The sequence below is a fragment of the Vigna radiata genome, chromosome 6 (genome assembly GCF_000741045.1).
Source record: "Vigna radiata var. radiata cultivar VC1973A chromosome 6, Vradiata_ver6, whole genome shotgun sequence".
NCBI lineage: Eukaryota > Viridiplantae > Streptophyta > Magnoliopsida > Fabales > Fabaceae > Vigna > Vigna radiata.
The window spans coordinates 4,908,060-4,934,510 of NC_028356.1; the positions used below are offsets into that span (position 1 = coordinate 4,908,060).

The 26,451-nt window shown below is 29.4% G+C and overlaps 3 protein-coding genes across 3 annotated transcripts; 1 reads left to right on the plus strand and 2 right to left on the minus strand.

Moving 5' to 3' along the window:
- Nucleotides 1-4,351: 4,351 nt before the first annotated feature.
- Nucleotides 4,352-7,111, plus strand: LOC106764862 (ferritin-2, chloroplastic). The gene is made up of 8 exons (XM_014649288.2): nucleotides 4,352-4,736; nucleotides 4,815-4,898; nucleotides 5,000-5,060; nucleotides 5,144-5,231; nucleotides 6,402-6,463; nucleotides 6,587-6,652; nucleotides 6,766-6,829; nucleotides 6,937-7,111. Exons 1-8 carry the CDS (start codon nucleotides 4,462-4,464, stop codon nucleotides 6,987-6,989), a joined length of 753 nt encoding a protein of 250 aa, XP_014504774.1. The 5' UTR covers nucleotides 4,352-4,461; the 3' UTR covers nucleotides 6,990-7,111.
- A 2,447-nt stretch (nucleotides 7,112-9,558) lies between these two features.
- On the minus strand, nucleotides 9,559-11,889 carry LOC106765335 (40S ribosomal protein S4-1). The gene is made up of 5 exons (XM_014649918.2): nucleotides 11,751-11,889; nucleotides 11,281-11,358; nucleotides 11,016-11,196; nucleotides 10,410-10,507; nucleotides 9,559-10,139 (listed from the first exon to the last, which is right to left on the minus strand). The coding sequence occupies exons 1-5, from the start codon at nucleotides 11,751-11,753 to the stop codon at nucleotides 9,705-9,707; spliced, it is 795 nt and encodes a 264-aa protein (XP_014505404.1). The 5' UTR covers nucleotides 11,754-11,889; the 3' UTR covers nucleotides 9,559-9,704.
- A 9,974-nt stretch (nucleotides 11,890-21,863) lies between these two features.
- Nucleotides 21,864-24,420, minus strand: LOC106764455 (protein MID1-COMPLEMENTING ACTIVITY 1). Its single transcript, XM_014648739.2, has 2 exons — nucleotides 23,806-24,420; nucleotides 21,864-22,066 (listed from the first exon to the last, which is right to left on the minus strand). Exons 1-2 carry the CDS (start codon nucleotides 24,184-24,186, stop codon nucleotides 21,983-21,985), a joined length of 465 nt encoding a protein of 154 aa, XP_014504225.1. The 5' UTR covers nucleotides 24,187-24,420; the 3' UTR covers nucleotides 21,864-21,982.
- Between the last annotated feature and the right edge of the window lie 2,031 nt (nucleotides 24,421-26,451).

A 26,451-nucleotide genomic window follows, 5' to 3' on the forward strand; every position in this document is an offset into this window, starting at 1 on the left:
TGCACTTTGATGTCTAATTGAGTTATAAAAGGAATAATTGTCATGTGTTGCACAAGTCTCTTGGGAAAACGATACCTGGTCTTACCAGTTTTATTACTTGAACGATTTGGTACACTTGTCAATGAGCCAACATGCATCCACTGTAAAGTATTGTTTTGCTTGCATACCTGGTCCTTGTTATTTGTATATAACAAGAACACACAAAGGATTAATCAAAACATCTGCACACACTAGATAAAGATGTTAAGAGAAACAAATAATATTCCGAAGCAAATCTTTTGAACACTTTTACTCTGATAAAGTCGTACAAGCTAATCTTAAATGAAGACTGTGATCTATTTGCTTTCCTAAAAATTAACTCAGCATCTAACAATCATCTTTCAAAAGAGCCTATATAAAGAAGATCAACTAAAGAGAAGAAAGTTGCTACTGTTGGAAAAAAAATGTAAAGGAGCAGTTGAAAATATGAAGAGAGAAAAGGTGAAAAAGAGAGAGAAAATGAAGAAATACATTCAAGAATAACTTACTTTACGTCACCTCAGTGTATATACAGTATGATGCTCTTCAAATAAAAAATATGATGAAGACATGAAAAGAAGAAGAAGAAAAGAAAAGAAAAAGAGAGCGATAAAGTACTATGCCCAAGATAGGATGAAGAAAAGAAAAAGAGAAAAGAAATGAGATTGAAACAGTTGAGATTCAAATGAAATGAAATAAAGAAAAGAAGAATGAAGTTGTGAGCATATTGAAAAGAATAGAATAAAAGAAAAAGAGCATACATTGAACATTCACTTTATTGCTCATCAAGCTTATACTCATCATCTGAAGCTCTTTCATCATAGGGGAATTGAGAAGAGAAAAAGCATCAGAATCAAAATTAGTTGAACTATCAATAATGTTGTTACTTAGTGCCTATATCATATATAGTTCTTCAATCAAAGGAAACAACTTCATTGAAGAAGAGAAGAGAAGATAAAAAGAGAAAGAATATGTCCTATTGCTTTTCAAGCTTACATCGTCTAATGCTTCTCCAATCAAGCAACCCCATTGAATAAAAGAGGAAAGGAGCAAGCACAAGCATGAAGATTGAAGATCAATATTATTGCTCATCAAGCTTACATCGTTTAATGCTCTTCAACAAGGAAGGAAACTCCAAGTTACAAGACTACACATCATTATATTTATCCTCTCTTAGAGAGTTACTCAGGTCTATAGTTATACAAGTGTCAAATTGTAAATGTAAACATATCTTTTTTATGAGAGTTAAACATTTGTACATTGTAATATCTCATAGTGGATTAGTTGTGTGTTATGGAGAGAACTAAAACACTTACAACCAGAAGTGGATAAACTCGGACTAGACAGTTGTCTAGGGATAGATCCTAGAAGGTTAAACTCGGATTAGACAATTGTCTAGGGATAGATCCTAGAGAGGCTAAACTCATACTAAACGTGTTTTATAAGAATGCCAATAGTTGTTAGAATACTCAACGAAGAGTGGATTATACTCGAATGTTAGGAGTGACTACAATAGTCAACCACGAGTAGGTTAATGGAACTTAAAAGTTCTTAAGAAAAACTAGACATAATTCAAATTTTAGTGAATTAGTATAAATATTATGCCTCGACGTTTTCTTCCTTTAAACTATTGTTAAGTCTTTTATATTATCATCTAAAAGAGTTTATTTTTGCTAATCTTACCTATCCAGCGTCATTAATATAATTCATGTTTGCATATTATTATTACATACCCACCATCTCTTATGTTTTCCTTACATTAAATTTTATCTAGTGAACACATGTTCATAATCCTATTGGATTTTCATATCATTAATTGTTTAATGACTACATCACCCAGATTTTCAAATAAATAAATTTCATACAGTGAAAATTTTTATTTTCCACCAATTATATAATGAAATGGATTGTGCATAATTGCATTTATTATGTCAAATTAATCTAAAAGTATTCTAATGTTTTCTTTTTCATACATATAATTCAGTAATTCATTTTTAAATAACATTGTTTTAAACTAATTTGATTCACTTATATCAAAATATACAAATCTCATATTTTTCTCAATTTTACCTAAAGGTGTTATTCAAAATATTATAATAGTGCATATTTCTAGTTCAAATTTTTATAATCTCACTTTAAAAAACAAATATAATTATTCTCATTTTTTTTGTTTACCAACATATAATGTCATATTACAACATATCTAGAGTTTCATATACAAACTATACAAACTGTTTTCATCACTTTCAACAATTTAATATCTCATTATATAATACTTTACCAATTATATAATACTTTACCAATGATAATGTATATAAAAATGTCAAACTATATTCCATACCTAGAACCATTACCATAATTAAAAAAAAAAAAAACAAACAAACTCACACATATTATCCATATCAAAACTTACGACGCTTTGAATATTGTAAAACATAAACATATTTCTTATACAAAAAATGCACACACATTGTGACAAAGTCATACCCACACTACATATCACTTACTCTAAAGTGTTATCAAATTGTAGTTATGGTCTCTTATGTTTAAAACTTATTTAGTGAAGTTTAAACTCCAAATTACAGAATTATCAAGAAAGACTAGTTATATACATAAAAAATAAGCTCTGATCAATAACAAAAATATACCATGACATGTTCCTAGCGTAATACTAAAAGAAAAAACATTGACAAGCAAAATTCATCAATAACAATCATAACTCGTGTATAAAACAATTTTTTTTATAGAAAAGCGATAACAAAAAATTTATCAATAAAACATGTTAGTAAATTTTACTAACAGATAAGAAAAACCTATCGATGATTATTGAAAATCAAAATTCATCTGTAAGTATATAAATTTATTGATAATTTTTTCATTTTCGTTATTCTTCATCCACCTTTTTTTTCTTCTTTTATTTTTCTTCTTTTACATCTTTCTCATTTGACTTCTTCTTTGGTTTTGCCTCTTCTTCCACCTCTGCTGCTACCACCTTCTCTGCCTACCCCACTTTCTCCTTGTTCTTATTTATTTCCAACTCATTTGTAAGACATAATTTATTGGATTTGACAAAAACTTTAATATTCATTTTAAAAAAATTATGAAAAAGTAATTACTAATAAATTTTATTAATGGATTTTTTCACAAAATATTAAAGTTCAAATTTGAAACTTTGATACTTGTTTTATCAACAAATTGATAAAACATTCTAACTCCTGACAAATTTTATACACAAATAATCATTGACTAAAATATGTGTTGATAATAAAAAATATAGATTATTAATGAACTTTACCTACAAATTTATTATCAATAAAAATATTCGTTAATAATAAAAATTACATTTTACCAGTCGACAAATCCATTAATTAATAAAAATATTTATTATAATACAAAATTCAAAATCACACTAAAAGTCATTTTACAAACAACTTTTTAATTAATAAAATTTCCCTAACAATTACGAAATTTCATATAACTTAATTTAAATTCATATTTGTTTCAAAAACTTAACTTAAAAAAACCTAACTCGCAAGCCTTTTTATAAAACAACCAAAAAGAAAAAAACTTAAAACTAACTTTTCATCATAGAAAGTATTGAATTATCCACCAAAATTTTAAGATAAACTAAGATTTATGAAGGGATAATCTGGTCTTTTACAAATCTAAAAAAAAAAGAAAGAAAGATATTTTTAAAAGATAATAATCCTTATGAAATAAAAGAGAAAAGATTGAATAACTGGGTTTTTTAATCATAATTTTTGTAACATAAATAATACAATACTCATACATAATTTACTTCTATTTTTATACAAATTAAATCAAGTTTTATCTTTTAAATATTATGTTTAATTCTAAAAAGTATATATAAATTATTCCATTAAATTTAATTTAGTTATTCTGAATAGTTATAATTATATTTTCAAGAATGAGGGTTTTTATATAAAAATAATCTTGTATTAAACACTTCTAAGATCTACATTAAAATAAATTACACGTTAAGCTGTTTCAATAATTCCGAGTATAATAATTCATAATTGGCACATATGCTTTCATTGTAATTTTGATATACCTGTCATCTTCACACAAAAATACAACTGGAAAAAGGCGAATCGAAAAAAATGTTCAAATAAAAATGTGTAACTGGGCCCAAAGAGGATAAGAGATGAACTATTGATTCTAGATATTTCGAGGAGACAACACGATAATGATACCCAGCTAGACCACGAGTATGCCACGCGCCCAATCCTACTTTTACATCTCAGCCCTCCACGTTTTGTAGCATCCAACGGTTCTCACTTCACCACTATCTCCATTTACTCACACACACCCATCCATTTCATATTATCAACGCATTGTCACCATTCCACCGAAACAAACCCTTTCTTCCCGTCTTCCCCTGTTTTTCGAATCCCCTTTTCGAGGAATTTCGAACCAAAAACCATGCTTCTCCGAACCGCTGCTGCTTCGTCACTCTCCCTCTTCAACCCCAACGCCGAACCTCCGCGTTCGGTTCACGTTCAGGCGAACAACACCACCCGCTTGGTGGTCCGCGCCGCAAAAGGATCCACGAACCACCGCGCCCTAACTGGCGTGATTTTTGAACCGTTCGAGGAGGTGAAGAAGGAGCTAGATCTCGTTCCCACCGTTCCTCAAGCTTCTCTCGCGCGCCAAAAATACGTTGACGAATCTGAAGCTGCCGTTAACGAACAAATCAAGTTGCTCTTCTCTCTCTTTCTCATTGGTTTCATCTCACTTTGTCATTTTATGGTTCTGATTGTCGTTTATGGATGCAGTGTGGAGTATAATGTTTCGTACGTGTATCATGCTCTGTTTGCGTACTTCGATAGGGATAACGTTGCGCTGAGAGGTCTTGCTAAGTAAGTAACGGTTTCGTTAATCTTTTAATATATCGTTTTATTTGATACTGATACTAACCAGGAGTGGTTATTTATAATTAATGATTATTGTTTTGAAAAAGGTTTTTTAAGGAATCGAGTGAAGAAGAACGAGAGCATGCTGAGAAATTGATGGAGTATCAGGTTTTTTACTTTGACTTATTTTACATATTGAACCTGAATTTCGAGGGCGTTGTTTCGATGTATTTGCTTTATTTCATTTTCAGAACAAGCGTGGTGGAAAAGTGAAGTTGCAGTCAATTGTGATGCCGCTTTCTGAGTTTGATCATGCAGATAAAGGGGATGCACTGTACGGTTAGTGTTCTGGCCATATGATTTCTCTTTTTAGTGTTTTCAGTTCAGATCTTGTGTTGGAATTTTTTTCTTTTACTTTTGTTCTCTGTTTACATGGATCTGAAGTGTGACATGTGTTTGGTTTGTGGGTTTGATTGTTGAAATCTTACCAGTTTTAGCATCGTCACTAGAATTGGAATTCTTAGTCGATATAATACTTTGTAAAAGAATTTGGTACTATTCTTAGCATCTTATGACGAATCATGAATGATTTGTAATCATGCAAGATCAATGAATGTCGTGAGACTTTAAGTTGTTTATTTACCTTCATAAATTATTTTCAATGAAATCGAAAAGTTATAAGAAAAGTTATAAGAATGGGAATTTGTATGGGAATGAATCTAAGGAGCATTAGTAGACACTAACCCCCTCTGTTTTTCGTTGGTATGAAATTAGGATTTTATCCTTCACTATGTGTATTATTTTATCAATTTAGTATTTTTGCTGTGTGTCGTCCTTAAAATACAATTATGTAAGTTTCATTTTGATGTTTTAAAATATATTAAAATCTTTTTACTATACCAAAAACTAGTGTGAACTCGGTCGAGTTTTTCTCTCAATCCTAATTTAAATTTATTGCATTTGATATATATACACGTCATTTATAGTATTTTATTATTTGTTTCAACAATATTCTTCGTATCACGAGTTGTAATTTGTATTTCTGATCCTAAGAGGTATCAGGACCGAATTTATTTGTTTATACTATATAAACTATTAAAATAAGAAGAAAAAACTGAAATGAAATGAAATAAAAATAGGAAACAACGAAATGTGTTTTTCTCCGATTTAAAATGTTTAATTAATTTATCCTAATTAAACTAATTTATAGAAGTTATTTATATATTTTTTTTATTTGTCAAAAGTATTTACGGATAAACTTAATCACTGGCCAGTTTTCTCTGCCTACTAATGTTATTTTAATTAAAATCAAATCCTGATTGGATGTTACATTTGTATATTATTACAATTACTATTTAGATATGCAATATTTATTACAAAAATGATAAATTCAAATAAACACTCCAACTTGTTGAATATTTTTTATCTTCTTTCGGCTTTTCCTCTTGAAGTTCTCCACTGGATTTATTATTTGTCAGAGTTAAACATGTTTTCTTTCTCTTGTTTCAGCAATGGAACTGGCTCTCTCATTAGAGAAGCTAACGAACGAAAAGCTCCTTCAGTTGCACAGTGTAAGCCACCTTTTATTGGATCTTGGTTCTGGTTTTGCTGTTTTGTTTCATCGGTCTTGTGTATGTTGATAATGATTAGTTAAAATGGAAGTCCCTTACTTTTAATGATGCATGTTTTGGCAGGTTGCCACGAAGAACGGTGATGTGCAGTTGGCAGACTTCGTTGAAAGCGAATTTCTGGGTGAACAGGTATAAATGCAATGTAAATTTGGTGTTGCAACTGTTTCTTTAGAGTGAGATATTGTACATGTTTATTTTTGTATTATGCAATTGCATTAGCCTAATCATCGTTTCTTTCTTAGGTGGAATCCATCAAAAGAATATCTGAGTATGTTGCTCAGCTCAGAAGAGTGGGCAAAGGACATGGTAAGAATTTCAAACTCTGGTGTTTGTATTTTTTTTCCCTGGTGTTTTTTTCCATGATCAAAGAAATGTATCGTTGTATCTTATTTGTTTTCTCGATGAACTTTCAGGTGTGTGGCACTTTGATCAGATGCTCCTCCATGAGGGAGGACATGCAGCTTGATGGTTACTGTTTCCCCTTTCCCCTTTATCTTTTCTCATCTAGGTGAAGTTTGAGTCTTGTGCTAGAGAAGGTGAAACTGAAACTACGGATGAATAAAATAAATGATATCTGGTTTGAACACATCCATGTTTTGTAGTTTATTCACTATTTGATCAGGGAAAAAAAACCTTTTTTAAAAAATATGCTCCCTAAACTAACATCCATGAATTCACCAATGTGAGATTAAATTATCTCAATTTCAATATCACTTTAGAAGCGGATGTCTAATCCTTCTAGAATCACGTAGGAAATCAGCTATTATCTTCCTTCACCAACACAACAATGTTAAAAGGACCATCGAGGCGAGGTTAGTTAGTGATTGTTTTCTTCACTCAATAAAGCATAATATTTTTCTTCCCCGTCCTTTAACCATCCGTCAGTATTATCTTTAACCATGTGAAGAAAAACATCCATCAATACAATATCACTTGATCTTATCTGAATAAACAAACGTCAACATTTAAATTATGCTTACCAAGAAATCCAATTATTAAAATCAAACTTAAAGAGAAAAGAAACTTGAATTTATAATTACTTAAGTTTCATTTTGAATTACAGATAATAAATTCCGGAAGCTTTCCGGATTTACCTTTCTGGACACCTCCTTAAACCTATTCTGGAATCATCTTTCACGGAATTCATTTTCCAAATACTTTGTAAGTCACTTTAGAATTTATTATTCAAGAATATTGTTTATTTTAGAAAAAATATTCCAAAATACATTTCTCACCTTCCCAACTATTTCAGATTACAGAAATATATTTCCCGGTTAACACATACAACACACCACTAAACACACTCCATAATTCAATATTACTTTTCACTAGTTACAACCTTTTTAAAATTACTAACACCAATCCTAGCTGCACCAAACACAGACAAAAATGAGATTCTCCACAAGAACGAAGCACCTCCACTTCGCTGTGTCTCTTTCGTAGGAAAGTTTCAAATAAAACTCTAGGGAACAAATGCATGATTAAATAAAATGATATTGTGCAACCAGAAAATGATAGGATGCAGGCTGAACTTTTATTATGAAAAGTTTTACACGAGTCTGTTTTGTACACCTTTCCAACACCAATTAAAAAATAACATTTTTTTTAATTGATTCGTCTTAAATAACTTTATATTTTAAAAGTATTATTTTATAGGTGTTAGATATAGAGATTGAGCAAAAAATAGGTGTTTATATATTACCACCTTTTTATTATTCAATCTCGCAAAATGATGTTTATTTAGTATGGCCTTTTGTAATTTTTTTATGTTAAATTGATTTAATTTCATATATTGGATTGGATTGGATTAATTAAAGTTTAAAAAATACTTTCTAAAAGAACTGTAACACTTAAGTATTAATTTAATTAAAAGTTAGTAAATTATATCAATACCAATAATAATAAATATATCAACGCAAGTAATAATAAACAATTGTGATTTTTAAGCATGCCATAATCATATAAGATCATTAAACTCATTATCCCATGTTAGTTTGAATTATTTCATATTTGATTTAATTATAAATAAAATCAAAACTTAATTTAATTGGATTTTATTAAGTAATTGAATATCTTAAACTAATTAATATAATATAGATGTGAAGAAATTTCAAATTCATTATATATTTAGGTGGATATAAACTTTTTTTTAAAATATAATTTTGGTAACCGATTCTAATTTTTACTGATATAAAAAGCATATTTAATCTTTTATTTTCTTTCTTTATGTAAATAATTCTTTGTTCTATTTAGTTAACCACTTTTAATAAATATTTTTAAAATATGTAGCATACATTTTAATCACAATATAAATACAAAATTATTAAAAAATATATAAAAATAATGATACTAATATTACTTATAAATTATATAAATATTTCATTACTAAGTGATAGAATAGATTTATTAAGAAGAAAATTTATATATAATGATTTATTCTTGCTGTGGATTTGATACCACACTTATTCTATGATTTTTTAAGTATTTTATCATTCATTATATTCATGTATTATATATATATATATATATATATATATATATATATAAATGTAACTAACTACTATTAATTATTAAATATCTACAATTTCTTAATCTTAATTTTTTAAATCTAAAATAATAACTAAATTTTAAAACTGAAAGATACTTTTAAGAACAGACATTCCTAAAAATTAATTTAAATAAAAATATTAAATAAATACTCTCACCATTAACATCCTCAAATAATAAATTCATTGTTACATGACGCAATCACAATGTTCTAACAGAATATCCAAACTGTTACGGAGTAGATATTTGAAACAACAAATCCTTATATGAAAAATACTATACCAGAAAACAAACCTACCATATTTTAAAGTTATTGATGTTAAATCAATAACGATTAAAATTAGGTCATAAATACATTTTGCTTTTAACTATAATGCACTGGTTCATTTAATGTAGTATGGTAATAATCACACAACTACAATATTCTGCTTAGCTAAAATTGATTCAACGATTTTGTGCAACCAAAAACAAAGAAAAATACTAAGGAATGAAAAGATGGCAACATGAACATAACAGCCACAATAAAGTTGTATAGAGCAAGCGTCAAAATTCAACGATAAAAATCTCTTGGACAAAAGAAAATTGAAACCAAAAACATTGAAACACTCAAAAGTCTATTAATTCAGGGGATTGCTCAAGCAGCAGTCGCTTGCTGAGCGGCAATCCTTTTTCTAGCTTCCTCAATGATGGATAGCTTAATACCCTTACCCTTGGGAAGTGATACCCATGGCTTTGTCCCCTTTCCAATGGTGAACACGTTTCCCATACGAGTAGCAAATTCATGTCCAGTGGCGTCCTGAACGTGAATTGTCTCAAAGCTACCCTTATGCTTCTCCCTGTTCTTAATAACTCCAACACGCCCTCTGTTTCTTCCTCCAGTAACCATTACAACATTCCCGACATCAAATTTGATAAAATCAACGATCTTGTTTTCCTCGAGATCCAGCTTAATGGTGTCATTGGCTCTAATGAGAGGATCTGGGTAACGGATGGTACGACCATCATAAGTGTTCAGGTATGGAATACCTTTCTGGCCAAATTGCACTGACCTAACCTTGCAGAGCTTGAACTGTCATATACACACAAACAAGCACATTAAACTAACTAAACAAGTTCAAAAGTTGACATTTAAAGGTTCTTTAGCCTCAATTTCTTAGCCTGCATATGCAACACCGTAACACAGTGAAGCCAGACTTCTATATCAATTACTTTATGTTAACAGTATAATGGAAAAAAGGTTGGTAATGAATAAAACATATTTTATGTAACCATAATAAGTACCTTAAAAGAAAAATGGCAAATATAATAAATATATTCAAAATAACAGTATATAAAGTACCTTTGCCTCATCATCCCTGATAGAATGAAGACGGAAACGACCTTTGGTATCATAGAGCAGGCGGAAGTTCTCGTTTGTTTTTGGGATGGATACAACATCTGCAAAGAGAAATAAAATTTCAAAGAAATTATGGCTCTAGCTAAAACAATGGAATTACACTGCAATGGCTCAGTGAACGGAACGGCTGAAGAGAACCAGCTACAAGCCTCTTGGACTAATTTGCTCATCAAATTCAAGCTCAAGGTTTACCATAATAAAATCACAAAACATGACTCAAGAAACACCTGGTAAACATTTACAATTTCCGACTCATACAGATAGTCTAGGTATATTCAGCGTCCATATTATGAGCATGAATCTCATTAGTTCAGTAAATCCTTACTTCTTATTCAAGAACATGAATATAATTCTATATGTTTCAACATCCTAATACAGAGATTTCATTAAATAGTCCATATTCAGAAAACATCAAATTCAAACATCAATAACACAGTCATAAACAATAGCATATTATTAATCCCTTCACCTTCAACCCCAAAATACAATACCGCATAAATTTTGCCTTATAAAATCATTCAAACAGTTATTCTCCCAATTAGCGCGTACCCATGAAACCAGAAGGGTATGTCTTGTCTGTCCTGACTTTGCCATCAACAAGAACATGTCGTTGCATCAGAATAGCAATGACCTCGCGGTAAGTCAGTGCATACTTCAACCGGTTTCGCAGGATGAGTATGAGGGGTAGGCACTCCCTCGATTTGTGGGGTCCAGATGAGGGTTTGGGCGCCTGTGAAGGAAAGAAAGAGTAAACGTTAGTTACTATAAATAATTCCCTTAAAACTGATCAAACGACGAAGAAACTTCCACTTACAAATGCACCACCCAGTTTGTCAAGCATCCAATGCTTAGGAGCATTGAGCCTCTTCAAATGTTTCTTCAATCCCCTAGCCTGTAACAGTTACAAACAGCAAAAAAATATCAAAACACGGTCTAAACGAGAGATTGAAATAACAAAACCTAAATTTAATAAATAAAACTTAGGGTTATACAAATGGATCCTCAAAGAAAACATCATATTAAAAACTTATCTCCCTCCGTTGAATTTTGTTAAATAAAATGCAGCACAGAGTAAAATCTAAAAGACTCAGTGTTCAGAATTCAAAGACATAAACAATGAGTAAAAAAACGATATAAGGTAGATTAATACGCGCCATATCGTTAAAATGAAGATTCAGACCGAACAGAAAACGTAGAAAAGTATGAAACAGATCGAAACCTAATATGAAGATGAAAATGAGAATGTATCAAAATCATAAAGAAGAGCAGAAAGAAGATACGAACCATTTTGGAATGCAAAGGAAACTAGTGCTCCACTCCTACGGCACTAAACTGAACGAACTAAACGCCTAGCTGCGCACTTATGGGGAGGGTTTTTCATCCAACCCTAATTTGTGATGGAGTTCTGGAGTATGGGCTTGAGGCCCATATTATTATTTTCTAGTTTTCAATCACAGGCTTGAGGCCCATTAAAATTTTGACCCATATTCAATAATAACTCAAATTTTGGCCCATATTCAATAAGAACTCTTTTTATAATAGTAAGTTTTTTATGTTATAATTTAGAGATTTTAAAAATATGTATATACCGTATTTGTTTGGATAAAAAATTATAACAATAAAAATAATAATAATTTTTTTAAACTAATATTAGTCTTTACAAAAGATTTCATAAACTAATCTATGTATTTATTAAAATAAAAATTTTATTCTATGTTAACCTAAAATTTTATGGATCAAATTTTAATTGATAATTATCAGATGTGTTTTTATTGTTAAAGTTTAAGATAACACAAATTTTTTTTTCTTCAAGCCACATACAGTAAAGTTTTATTATTTTATTTTATATGGGGAACACATGTGTTTGTTTACTTTTCTTTAAGATAATAAAAGCTAATAAAATTATTATTATTGTTATTACTGATTATAAAATTAAATATAATTAATTTTTATATATTTTGTATGTAATTTTTTAATTATAAAAATAATTAAATTTAAATAAAAAATGGTCAAATCAGAAAAAATAATTAAAACAAAAAAAACAAGTAAAACTAATAAATAATTATTTTAATTTTAAAAAATATTTATTTAAAGATAACATTAGAAACAAATATATATATTAAAAACAAAATACTTTATAATATAATGGTCTGAGCTCAAGTATTATCGTGTGTATGTATATTTTAAATACCTACTAATTATTTAAATTTTTAAAAGTAGTAATTATGAGTATAAAATTGAAAAATCGAAAAATAAAACTTATAGTACTTGAGATTAAAACTGTAAAATCATTTTTGAGGGCTTAGAAATATTCTCTCACTATCATTCTATATTAGGCACAATATAACGATTATAAATAAGGTAACCCTAGACACAATATAATGTTAATAAAAATGGTAAATATTTTAACACTCCCCATCAAGTTGGAGCATTGTACCAAGCTTGAAACAAATAAACTCAATCCAAGGACTCCTTAATGACTTGGTCAACACATCTACGAGTTAATCGTTTGACCCAACAAACTCAGTACATATTACTTTAGCGAACAACTTTTCACGAACAATATGACAATCAATTTCTATATGTTTAGTCCTCTCGTGAAATACTGGATTTGATGCAACATGGAGAACAACTTGATTATCGCAATACATCATAGTATGGATGTCACAAAAGTTAAGCTCTTGAAGGAATTATGCCAAGCTATTAAACTTTGACCTTAGATACTCTTGATATTCATCCTCGGTGAACTTAGAAGTGGAAGATTCAATCTTCGAAATATTGACGATTTTAGAAGGGAAACCACGAAAGGAATAACAATTCTCTTGAGTGTGACCCATCCTTTTACTGTATATGCATTGAGGATGTCCCCGACCTCCTCATGATCTTCCTCTAGTGCCATGTTCTCCTCTTCCTCGTGTGACAACCATGACAGATGGTTCCACTAGTTCATGCGCTTCCTGAATTTGAGGTGTTGGGACACGCAGAAGGCGAGTGGTCAATGTTTTCATGAGGGGACCTCGTGACTAGTCAGAAGTTGATCTTTAAGATGAACAAAATTGGGATGCAGGCACGAAGGATCAACAACATGTAATATTTGTCTAGTTTCTTCTTGATATCCTTTAATGAGTCCACTTCAAAAAGCATCCTGAGTTCTTCGATGACAGATTAGGCTTTAGCCATGAGGAACACCATATCATGGTAAGTTATTTTAAGAGATGCAAGCTTGTTTGTCGTGTCATAGAGATGTTGAATATCGTTGACATAGATACTTTGAGCTTTTTTCCAAAAGGAGTGACAAGTTTTGAAAGCTCTTGGAGATATAAGAAGTTCAAATTTCACGGATTGCTATAATAGAACACACAATTGAAAATATGGTTGTTTCCATTGGTCAGCTTTAGTGCACTTAATTTTTAGTTTAATTAGCAAATATGAGGTTTGATGTTTATTAGGAGGTCATTAGGACTTAATTGGCTACTCAAAGTGTTAAAAACATATTTTAAAGCAAGAGAAATGAGATACATGAGTTTTAATTGTAAGTTAGTTGGTTGAACCTTGATTCTAAACCAAATCAGCAAATGGTATCTAACTTAAGTTATAAACTTGTTTTTAAATCATTCCCAATGTCTAAGATGCCATTTTAATCATTTGGATAGGTATGAGGGGCAACCAAGGTTAAATTATAGGTTTTCACTCTTCTAGTGTGGCGCTCAACGACAACTAGCGGAGCCTAAGTACTAGAAAACTAAGAGCTTTGGCGCTCAATTGTAGCAGGGTGGTGCTCAAGCACCAGATTTGCGCGAAGAATGACACTTAGCATCAAGGATGTGCCACTCAGCGCCAATGTCTTTGGCATTATCTCTTTGTTGTTGTGGTTTCTTTTAAGGTTTATTGGTACTTTATAACATGTTTGGTATGTTTTATGAGATGTTATTGAAGTTTACAAATGATGTTAAAATATGTATCAATGTGTGATTGAATAAGAGCTTTTAAGGAGATATTTTAAGTGGCTATTTCAAGTTGTGTATGAATGTAGGAAGCTCATTCTTGGGAGTTATCCGACACTCTAATGTTCATTCATTCTCACTTAGAGAGGAGTGATGCATGTGGTGAGTGTGGTAGAGTGGTAGAGTGAAACAGACTAACCTTGTGAGTGTGGTAGAGTGAAACTCACTGGCAATGGCTCTGTAGAACAGTAGAGGCCACCAAAAGTATATGACCCGACATAGCTCGACATTCATACTTTTAATCTGGATGGTCATGTCTGGATCCATGGTATGCTTATGATGTTTGTTTAACTTTGTATGAAATATGATATATGATGAATCCTGGTATTATTTATTTGTTTCTATTAACATTAGTGTACCCTTTGTGTGTTTCTTGTTTGTTTGCTTGTGTATGCTTGATTTCTTTTACAATGATCACCTGGTTGGTGTGAGCAGAGGATGAGAATGTCTCTATCGAACAGGTTCTAGGAGGCGATGCTACAAATGTGTAGTTGGAGTAGAGTATTAGTTTGATATATCTTTAATTTTAGAGACATGATGTAAATATTTATGTTTTTGTATTTTGGCATTGTAAATATATAATAGATGTATAGTTATGTTGGATAACTGATAAGATTTTATATACTCCTCGAGTTTAACTATTCTATTTTATTGATTATATGATAGTTCCTTAATAATGTTTATACTATTTAAATGGGATGATAAAATTTTGGTATCAGAACAATTATTTCTTAGATACATATAGGTTATGAGTGTACCAAATTTTTGTTGTCTATTCTTAGTTATGTGTAGTTAATATTTCATATTCTTTGGAGTAAACTGATGATTTTTGTTTGTATGAGTAGAATATAACATCTAGGTCTCCTTCTCCTGTACTTACAATTACAAATACAAATGTTCCAAATATTGTAAGATGTTCCAAATCTTGTAAGAATACGAAATATTTCTTGAGTGTGACAGAGTGCTTCTCTAATTCAACATAACTCTATATGGAAACCAAAATAAAAAATCTTTTATATAAAAATAGTATAAATTTGTAAATGAGATTGATTATGTTTTATTATATCAATACAAGGAGTACTATAATTTTACATATGATCTTTTCTGTATTATTTCTTTAAAATGTATTTAAAAATTTTATTATTTAATTTCATTCCGCGCAACTGTTATTTAGAATTATTTTATACACGACATTATTTTACATAATTTTAAATATATGGACATAAAATTAGGATGCCTTAATATTATTGTATTGTTGATGTTTCATTTGATTTTTAAATATTTTTAGAAATTTAAATATCCATTTTCTTGTGTTGTAAAATTTTAATAACTAATTAGATAAACAATATAAAATTAATAAGTGATAATAAATAATTCTTAATTAATTTATATTGATACTTTTATGCTGTGTTCACCTGCAAACATGTTCACTTTCGCTAATTTGCAAGCGATCAATTGAAGGTGTTTGCGAGATTACCATACTGTTCATTCACCCGCACATCTGTGAAGATTTGGAGGGATCAATGAGGCTTTGTCTAAAATGCCCTCTTCATTTTAAATATTTCTCAGTTGCCCTCACCCACTTGCACCAGCTTTGACTGTGTATTCACGAGCCCGCCTACACCATTGAACAGTGCAGATTCTTGACGTTCTGCAACCATGCCATGGAATATTTGCAGGTTGTGGTAGATGAAGAAGATTTGGTGGAAGATGAAGAAAAGAGGTGGTCGGCTGCAAGCTCGGAGCTCGGTGACCAAGAAGACGAAGAAGAAAGTCGTATCCGGTTACGCAGGAAGGTGTATCCGGTTACGCAAAAGCCATGAAAAACTCACTAAGTTGTATCCGGTTACCGAGACACTTGTATCTGGATACGCATTCTTCTTCACACAATATTGTATCCGGTTACGGTCATCATCATTTCTTCTTCTTCTCTGCAGCTATGCGGAGGGTGGAGGTCGGTGCAGTTCTGCCACCAGGAAAAAACGAAGTGCTCGCCCTCGAAGCGGATCCAAAAGCGGATGCAGTTCTGCACGGCCTTCTCCACGGTGAGCTCACGGTAGGGGACGTTAGCGAATCACGCACGATCTCTACTCGCAAGCCAGGGAAAGGGATTTCGATATCCATGAGGGGCAGGAACCCTACATTTCAAGGACTCCTCGGTGGACGATGCTCCACGGACGACATGGAGCTTGATGGTGGTGAATGCACAGTAGCTGACCTGAAGCATATGATTTGGTTTGCTAGAAAGGATTTTATCACAAAAAAAAAAATATTTATTTTAACAATTTAATTTATTAACATTTAATAACATTAAATTATTTTTAATAATTTACGTTTATGTAATTAAAAAAGAATAAAATAAAAAACAAAAAACATGCTTATAATCATTAATAATATTAATGATAATAATTAATAATATTAATAATAATAACTAATGATAATTAATAATAACAATAATTAATAATAATGATAATAATTAATAATAATCATAATAATGATTTTTTCTCTTTATAATAATATTAATAATAATAATAATAATAATAATAATAATAGTTATTACTATTATTATTATTATTTCAATTTACTAAATTATCATTTTTTATATTTTAAAAATTAATTTTTATTTTTTTCTCCTTATAAACATTTTTATAATTAAATATAACATTAACAATTATCATTTTATATTACTTTAATACCTAGGGACATTTTGGTAATCTTCAATTTCTACCAATTAAACAAATTTTTTAAAACTATCACATCAATCAAATTCCACACTAATTTTCACAAACTTCACCCCCAAATACACTCTCAATTACCTTCAAATCCACTCAAATAAACACAAAAAAAAATCACTCTCAAATTAAATCTATTTTGGAATTTTAAAATATCTTGAACAAATTTACTAAAAAAGAATGACTAATATTTTCTTCTATAAATTGGTATATTTTTTTCCTTGAAACATATAACCAAATTTTAAAAATCTATAGAAAATTCGAAGGTGGTTTTAGAGATAAAGAGAAAAGGATGAAGATTATTGGAGTTATGATGATGGTTATCTTGGGTTGCACACAGGCCATTCGCATTACACCTGAACAAAAATCATGTGCTGGAAAATATATTCCTGTCTACGATAATTGTTTTAATACTTGTATTGCGGCTAAATTTCCTTCTTCTAATACAGGTATTCAATTTCTTATCACATTAATTTATTTTATTTATTATAAATATTTAATTTAGGTTTAATAAGTTTTTTTATAAGGAGTTTATTTAATGTAATTTTTTAATTATTAATTTAGATTTCATTTTATTTTTAAAAAGTTCAATCTGCTATTTTCTTAAAATTGTTGTCGACTCGATAATTATATGTAAATGATTACAAGTTTTTTAATCCTTTACTTTTTCTCCTTTCACTCATTACATACTAAAAAACAGAAAAAAAAAATCCAAAATTATTGATATATTAGGAGAAAAAAATATTAATTTTTGAGTTTATCATGTTTAAGATTTTTTTAGTAATTAACTTTTTCATTTGCCATATGATAGTGATAATGCGTTTAATGAGGTTACTAAACTGATTTCATTGATACGATTTATTATAGAATATTTAAATTTAGGTTTAAATCCTTTTTTGGTTTTTAAGTTAAGTTTTGATGTTCAGTTTAGTCTCCGTTTTTTAAAATGTCAACCTTTAGTTCCTATAATATGACAAATGTATCAAATCAGTCATATTCGTTAACAAATCAGAAGTTTTTCATTAAGTGATTTGTTAACTTCTGATTTGTTAACGAATAGGACTGATTTGATACATTTTTCATATCATAGAGAGTAAAGATTGACATTTTTAAAAGTAATATTAAACTGAACATCAAAACTTAGCTTAGGAATCGAAAAAGGGTTTAAATCTTAAATTTATTCTATCGTATGTTTTGTTTATAATTTATTTTTTAATTTATAGCAAGATTTAACATATGCACAAAATTATTGGATAGGTTTTAGAAATGGAAAGAAAATTTATGACAAATAATAAGTATTGGAGTTGTGATTTAAATGATGATGATTATGTTGGGTTGTACAGGAGCTAAGGAGGTTACTATTGACAAAAATTGTAGTGTATTATGTTTCTTTAAATGTATAACAAAAGGTGATAAATGTTACTATCGATGCAAGGGTGATTGTGATCATTCTCTTTCCAATGTTCACAATGAATGCGTTAATAGTTGCAGTATGACCAAATCTAACATAGGTATTCACTTTCTTACAACATTATATGTATTATTTAAGATTACATTTTGTTATATTTTTGCATCTTTTTAATAATTTATTTTTGTGTATCAGGTGGTGATCGTATTGTTCTAACAGCTGCGGTGAACTGTTGATTACAAAAGATGTCATGTCAAGATATAACTTTTCAAATAATATATTAAGATCCTTCTTTATTTTCCAAAAACCGTTGTTCTCTTATTTTCCTTACATTTTTATCAAATGTTAAATATAAAATAAAAAACGCATCGACCATTTAAAATCGAGATGTGAAAATGGGTCACAACTCGCGGGCCAATTCAGTTATTATGGGTTTGAACCGGATTGGGTTTGAAAAAATTGTATTTTTCTTATGCGATCACATTTTAACCTGGCTTATTTAAATCTGGTTCATGCAGGTTGAACCCGTAGTGGGTCAGGTTGGCCCACCAACACACCTACCTAATTTTATTTTATTAAAATTTAATTTTAATTTTATAAAAAAATATTTATTATTATATTTTGTTTGAAAAAAATATTTAAGTTCTGTATTTTCAAAATTAATTAAACATTAATGTTGGGAATGAAATTTAAAAATGAAATTTGTTTAGATTTAAATTATAAAAAGTTTATAATTTTTTTATTATAAAAAAAATTAATTAAGTGAGGTAACCGTTTACCCACCAATCCATAATAACGGACCGGATTTAAATTTTTCTGGCTTGCTAATAAATGAGCGGTTTACATTGACTTACTAGGTGATCAGTCTATGATGGACCGAATGACCCATTTTTACAACTCTATTTCAAAATATAAATATTCCGTTTAATGAAATATTGACGTTTTTCTACACCACAATAATAATAAATTATTTTACTTTTCTATTTTAAAGACGGGTAACAGACTTCATTACTCTATTAATCAAAAGTTTAATTATTTATATAACTATTTCAACTTATTTAACTAATTAGGTTTGATTCAAATATATAAATATGTTGATAGTTGATTCTTAAAGTTAATGATAATTATAAAAATTTCATACGATTTTTTAATAGTTATGTATTGTTTAAATGCATTACAATTGACAGTTTGGTACAGACATAAATTTAACCAACAATTATACTAAATTAATCAAAAACATTATATTAGTTTAACCAATTGGTTAAAAAGTAAATAAATGTCAAAAGCGAAGGATGGAGATTTAGTATGAGTATGTACCAGATAGAGGTAAGGCTTGTCAGTTTTCTATATGTATTTACCTTTTATTTTTCTCTTTCTTGCTTCTCAAACAGAATAAGTATTAAGAAAAATTACTAGGACAAATACGTAGTTAAGATGATAATGAAAAGAGTAATAAACTGTATTACAAGTTAAGATATTAAGAATATTATCAGAAAAAAAAAAGATCTAAATACTCTAATAAGTAAATTGAGAAAAAAGTAATTTAAAAAATATAAATCAAATAAGATAAATAAGTATTTTAGCTTGATTTGTTAGGAAGAAAACTGAGTCTTCTAATTTTCATGTTGGATTTCTTGACTGCACAAACTTACTATATTGTTTAGGAAAAAGAGAAATTAGGAAAGTTCATGATTCCATGTGCTGGTTCCGAGGAGGAAACATCCTTCTTTCTCTGCAATCTGCAGAAGTATTTGATTGTCTTATGAGTCATTCTGGCAGACATACTTGTTTAGAATCAGTTTCATTAATCATTTTCAAGAAAAAAATTGAAGTTTTTAACCAAACAGCTTTGTATCTATTTGGAATAAGTAAAATTATTTAAAATTAAATTGAGTTTTGTTGGGTAAATTTTGTTGAACCTACCTCCCAAACCCCTGAGCTGAAGCTCACGCCACTCTTGAACCAGTGCACAACAGCAACACATTAGATGTGTCAAGTAGTCATCACACAGACCTCCCTACCAAAAAACGAAAACGGTTAGTAATGAAATGAAAAGTAAGTGGAGAGGGTGAAATGGAAACCAACCTCAATGTTAAATTTGCTACGCAATTTCCCTCTTATGCAACAAGAATAACAGCAGCAAACACAGAACATGGAGTAAGCCATAAGATTAGTCATTGCACGTTTTCGAGCTGTAACAATTTCAAGTCAGAGAGTTTGGACTATTGTGTACCAGTTAGAGTTGATTACAGAACTTCATGATGCATGTTATCGTCAACTGTTTAGGTAAATCATATCCATTAAAATCGCATTACTCACAATTTACTTACAAGTTTCTCCCCTGGTAACCACATTAACTATCCAAGAAAATGTTCCACATGGGAAGAAGCAGGTCTTCAAGCCTGTAATGAACAATACTATTATATTTTAAAAGGAAATCGTAAGCAAGAAACACCCTTGCATCTTACACAGATAAAGTAATCTACTTTAATAAGGATAATTCAATCCTCATTTTACTCTGTTTTACGAAAGACATGATAATATAATGTTTCCCAGAGCGAATCTATATCCTCTTGCTATTTTAGTTTAAAGAGAACTAAGGAGTACCCCAAATCCCAAGCGTCTTGTAAAAAAAATTTCCTCATAAACTTTAAGAAAAATTCATGCACTTCGAAGCTCAACACTTGTTGCTTCTCGCTCCATATACATTTTTGGACGAACCAAGCACCTTTACTTATCGAGGTCTTGCATGTGTTGCATTATATGCAGCTATCATTTGCATGAAAAGGTTTTACTAGACAAGTAAAATAAAAGGGTAATGATTGTTGAATTGCAATTTGCAAGCTAACACTGAACAAGTTTACCATTTACCTTTTTTGAAAAATGTATGTAGAATCTATAGGAGGGGTTCAGATATTTACATAAGCAAGGCTCATTGCAGCAAGCAAAGAGATCAGTCTCCCATTCTGATTGACTTTTATCTCCAGAATCCAACTCGAGGTCCTCAAATGCTATTGCACTGTTAGTTATATGCCTAGACCAAGATATATGTATATATAATTAACAATTTAGTAATGAGATGGTTACCTGATAAAATCATTTAATGGTATCATAAAACTACCTTGATATCAAATCAGTTGGTTCATTGAAAATGACTTTTGCAACGTTTTCGTTAGGTGACACGCTGACAACATTTTCTGTGACTTCAATAAGATGTTCAATTACCCTGCATTGCTCTGGGTCATTATTGGTTCTTGATCTATGTAGTTCAATATGCAGTTTTTCTTTCTCCTCTTTGAGGGCCTCGTGGAACCCCAGATCAGGGTACCTACGAGATAAGGACTTCTCCAATATACCTGCATCCTTCTTAGATCAATTAGTCTTTAGTATCACATTTTGGGTCTCCATTTCTTCTTCATCCAGAGTGTATTCCGTTTGATCCTCTTGGCCGAGATGCTGCATTTCAAATACCGAATCATGTCAATGGAATGGGAAAGATAGATGGGAAAAATCTATTGATTGAAATTGAAACAAATAATTAAACTTGATTAATTACTTGTTAATGAATTTGGAAGTTTAACACTTAATAAATATCTTATATTTTCCAAGGGTTGGGCTATATATGTATCTCAAGAAAATCTTTGAAAACCAAGAAATCAAATAAAAACTTCTTTTCTTTTTTTCTTATCATTTTACGTCCAAATCTATCGTGACTATAAACTTTGCACATAATATATAACACGATTAGCATTAACAAATATGAAATTTCCGTCACTAACTGGCCTTTGACTTCTGAAAGCCATCACTCTTAAACTACATACGTATGTTAAATGTGTATTAAACTTTACCGCTTAGCTTAAAGATTGATAATTGATGTGCTGAAAAAGTATTATGAACAACACAATGTCTGTGGAGTTCGGCAGGTTATGTTTCGAATTTTGGAAGCATCTTAACTCGCAAGAGTCAAAAGTGAGTTGTTTTATCGAACTTGCTTTTTCTTTTTCTTTTTTTTTTAATTTGAAATGCTTCTAACAAAGGAAAATTTCCTCTAAAAACAGGAAAGATTTACTATTAAAAGAATGGTCTTATACACATTATCCTATTATCTCCACCCATGTCTCAAAGGCACTTGCTAGTTAATAACGCTCACTAATACACTAAATATTTTTAAAATTAAGGACAAGGTGTTTTTTTAACAGCAAAGTTCAATATTTTTTTTTTAAATTATTAAACTATCATAAAACGATATTTGTATAGATTTAAGAATTAATTAATTGATAATACCCAATAATAGCTCAAAGTTGCCACCGTTGTCAGGAGGAGATCCATGTTATTCCAGTGGTAGCCCAGAGCACAGAGTACAGGGCAATTTACATTACAACTCTTACTCGAGACTCTAGAGTCTTCGTTTTCGTCCACTCTTTTCAAAAGTAAACAGTGAAATCTGACATTCTATCACTTTTGAAATTTTGACCAAATTTAATAGGGTGTTAATAATAAGGGTAATGATATTTTAACAATTTATTTTTAGCAATTTTTTAACAATAAAACATCATTATTTTATTGATCTGTTTAAATTTATTCTAAAAAAATATTTGAAATGAACCAGTCATAAACTCTCATGTAAAAAAATTCTTAAAAAGATTTTTTTTTAATAATAATAATAATAAAATAGTTTATATAACTAGGAGTGAGAAATGAAGATAATAATGATAATAAATAATGATGTGGGAAAACGTATGTTTATTCATTTTATTAATAAAAAGCAGAAACACTGGTATTGATATTATACTTTATATGCACCGACAATCTTTTCACCAAATGTGAGGATAACACAGTAATATTGTTCAAGCTGATTTTATTTTTAAAGTGTTGAAGCTAAGATTGAAATAAAAATGAATGAATTAAAAAAGAGAATCGAGAAATGATTTTCTCTAATAAATTTTATTAAAGATCTAAACTGAATTAATAAGCATGTTAAACGCGAATTATATTATCTTAAAAAATAAATTAGGCGATGAAAATGTAAATCAAATGCTAAGGATAATTTATTCATTTATCAAGTATGTCTAATGAACTTTTCCTAACGAAGGAAGTGAAAGTGGATGCAAGGATTAATAATATGACGTGATTAATCATAGAAAAGGTAAAAAATATAGAAATAATAATAGAAAGACTGTTAACCAGTGAAGAACCTGCATACGAAAATCGTGAACAGCGGAGATGAGGGGCACGAGTTGAAGGTGACGATCGATCTGCGTCTGAACGTGGCGGAACTGGTTCACTACGCTCCAACCCATGGCAAGCATGTAAAGGTAACTCTTGTCTTTGCAACTTTCCACCAATTCCAACGCTTCCCGCAGAGCCTCTTGGAGACCGTCCAACGGTTCCTTTGTCGCCGGCAGCCGTGCTACCTCAGTGGACTCCAGCGTCGCCAGCAGGTTCCCTATCATCCTCACCTGCTCCACCAAGCGCTCGCAGTTCCGGCGGTGGGCACTGGCGTTATGCGCCGCCGAGATCACCGCGCTCGCCACCCTCGTTGCGCTCAACCCTAGAACCTGCGCTAGGTCCTCCATCTTCAATTCTGTTTTTGTTGTTCTTGTTTCTGTTTGAACACAGTGGAGAACAGAGGGAAACAATGTGTTGGATCTAAACTTTTATTTTCTTGGGTTCTGCTTTAATCTATGGGATTCTGAAGTGTGTGAAAGCGACGTGTTCGTTCAAGCTTGGACTGTTACACGGAAATGGTGCGTACTAGTCCCTTGGAGGGGATCCTCTTAGAAGAGTCCCACACATAAGTTACCTATACTATCATAGTAATAATATTATATTTCAAATAATAATATTTATTTACTTTTTAAATTAACACCTGATATATGTCGAAAGAAGAACAAGTTGTGAAACAAAGACTTGAGAATAGATGACAACTGAAGAGGCTACTTCTTTCTGCAGTAAAGGAGCAGAAGTGTTAGGTTGGATTGGAACCAATTCAAATATGGAAGATTTGAAAAACAAGGATTTTCATGAGAGATTTCATAAATTAGATGTTAGGATTAATTCATCATTACAGATTTAAAGATGAAAATATGAATTAAAGTATATAAGTTAGTAAATTTAATTATTTTAACCACAAAAAGTAGAATACAGATACAGTAATGTAAAATATATTAATATCATTTTTAAATATGATATATAACATCATAAAGAAACAAGTTATTTAGCGGAACTTTAAATTTTTTCAAATTTTTATATTTTAAAATGAAATGTTTTTCTTGTTTGAATTTTTATTAAGATATGAATAAATTTTATAATAAAGTGCAGGTGTTAATCTGAATGTCATGTTCGAAATTATATATATATATATATATATATATATATATATATATATATATATATATAAATATATATATATTTTGGTACGCTTAATTTTTATTAACCGTGAAAGAGAATTTTGATGAAAATTATTTTAATACAAAATTTTTTATCACTAAATTTTAGATTAAGCCTTTGAAAATTGAAAGAAATAAGCAAGATGTATATAGAAGTTTAGATAGAAATATTAGAATAAGCAATTTGAATATTTTAAACACAAATATAATGAAAACATATGTTTTATGCCCATTTATTTTTATTTTTTATGATAATAAAATATAATAAAATTATGCTTAGGTTATTGCAGGTAATTTTTTTTAAATATCTATAATATTATATTAATAAGTAATAATATTGTAATTTGATTAAGTTAATATATAAATAAATTATATTTATTATGAGCAAAGTATAATGTTCATTGGTAAAATTCTTTTATATGAATTTATGTATTATACTAAAAACTTTCTTTATATATAGGTATAAATAAGATTATTTATTTTATTATTATATTATAAAATTAAATATAAATATTTTTTTAACTCTATTGTAAATAGTTTTTATTTATTGTTTTGGTAGTTTATAATTAAAAAGAGGATTAAATTAAAAAAACTGTCAAATTAAAAAAATGTTAAATTTACAGAAATAGTTATTCTAAATTTAAAAAAACTTTTATTTAAACAATAAATTTGAGAAAACAAATATAAATACACTAGAAGAATAATTTTATATATAGATATAGATACATATGTTTAATATAATAAATTTCTTAACTATGACACCATGTAAAAAAAAACATAAAAAAAATTAACTCATACATCTTGAAGAAGAATCTAAGTAATACATTGACTATTAGAATTTATTAACAATGTCAACATTTTTGAAGACATGCCTTCAAAATTATCATGTAATTTTTAAATTAGGTCACTTTGATAAGATTTCATAAAGTATCAAACATGACTTCAATTTTTATCACAATATATTAAATTTGTATTGAGATTATACAAATTAAAATTTTAAAAAATACAACAAATGAAAATCATACTAAAATGACATGATTTGTTTAAATAAAATCGTACATAATTTTACTAATTTTTAAGTTAAAATTATTTTTCTTTTGCCAAGTTTTGAGAGTTAAAATAATAATAAACTATCTTCTTTTTTTAATTAAACATATGTTCAACAAATGTACTAACACAAAGATAAATTACAAATTTCAATTTAAAACGTTTATAAAAGACAACTTTTTTTTTTTTTTTGTGAAGCTACAGGTAATGAACACATACAAGTCATAGGTAAAATTTAAATGTAAAAGGAGTTTTAAACTTTGAACTACTTAACATTTTGAATACATCTAATCAAACATTGAAAGAAAGTTCTCCTATTAATGATAGGAGACTTTATAAATAAAATCTGTTCATTGTAAAAACATTACTTTATATATTCTTAAAAGACTTTATGTACCTAATGCT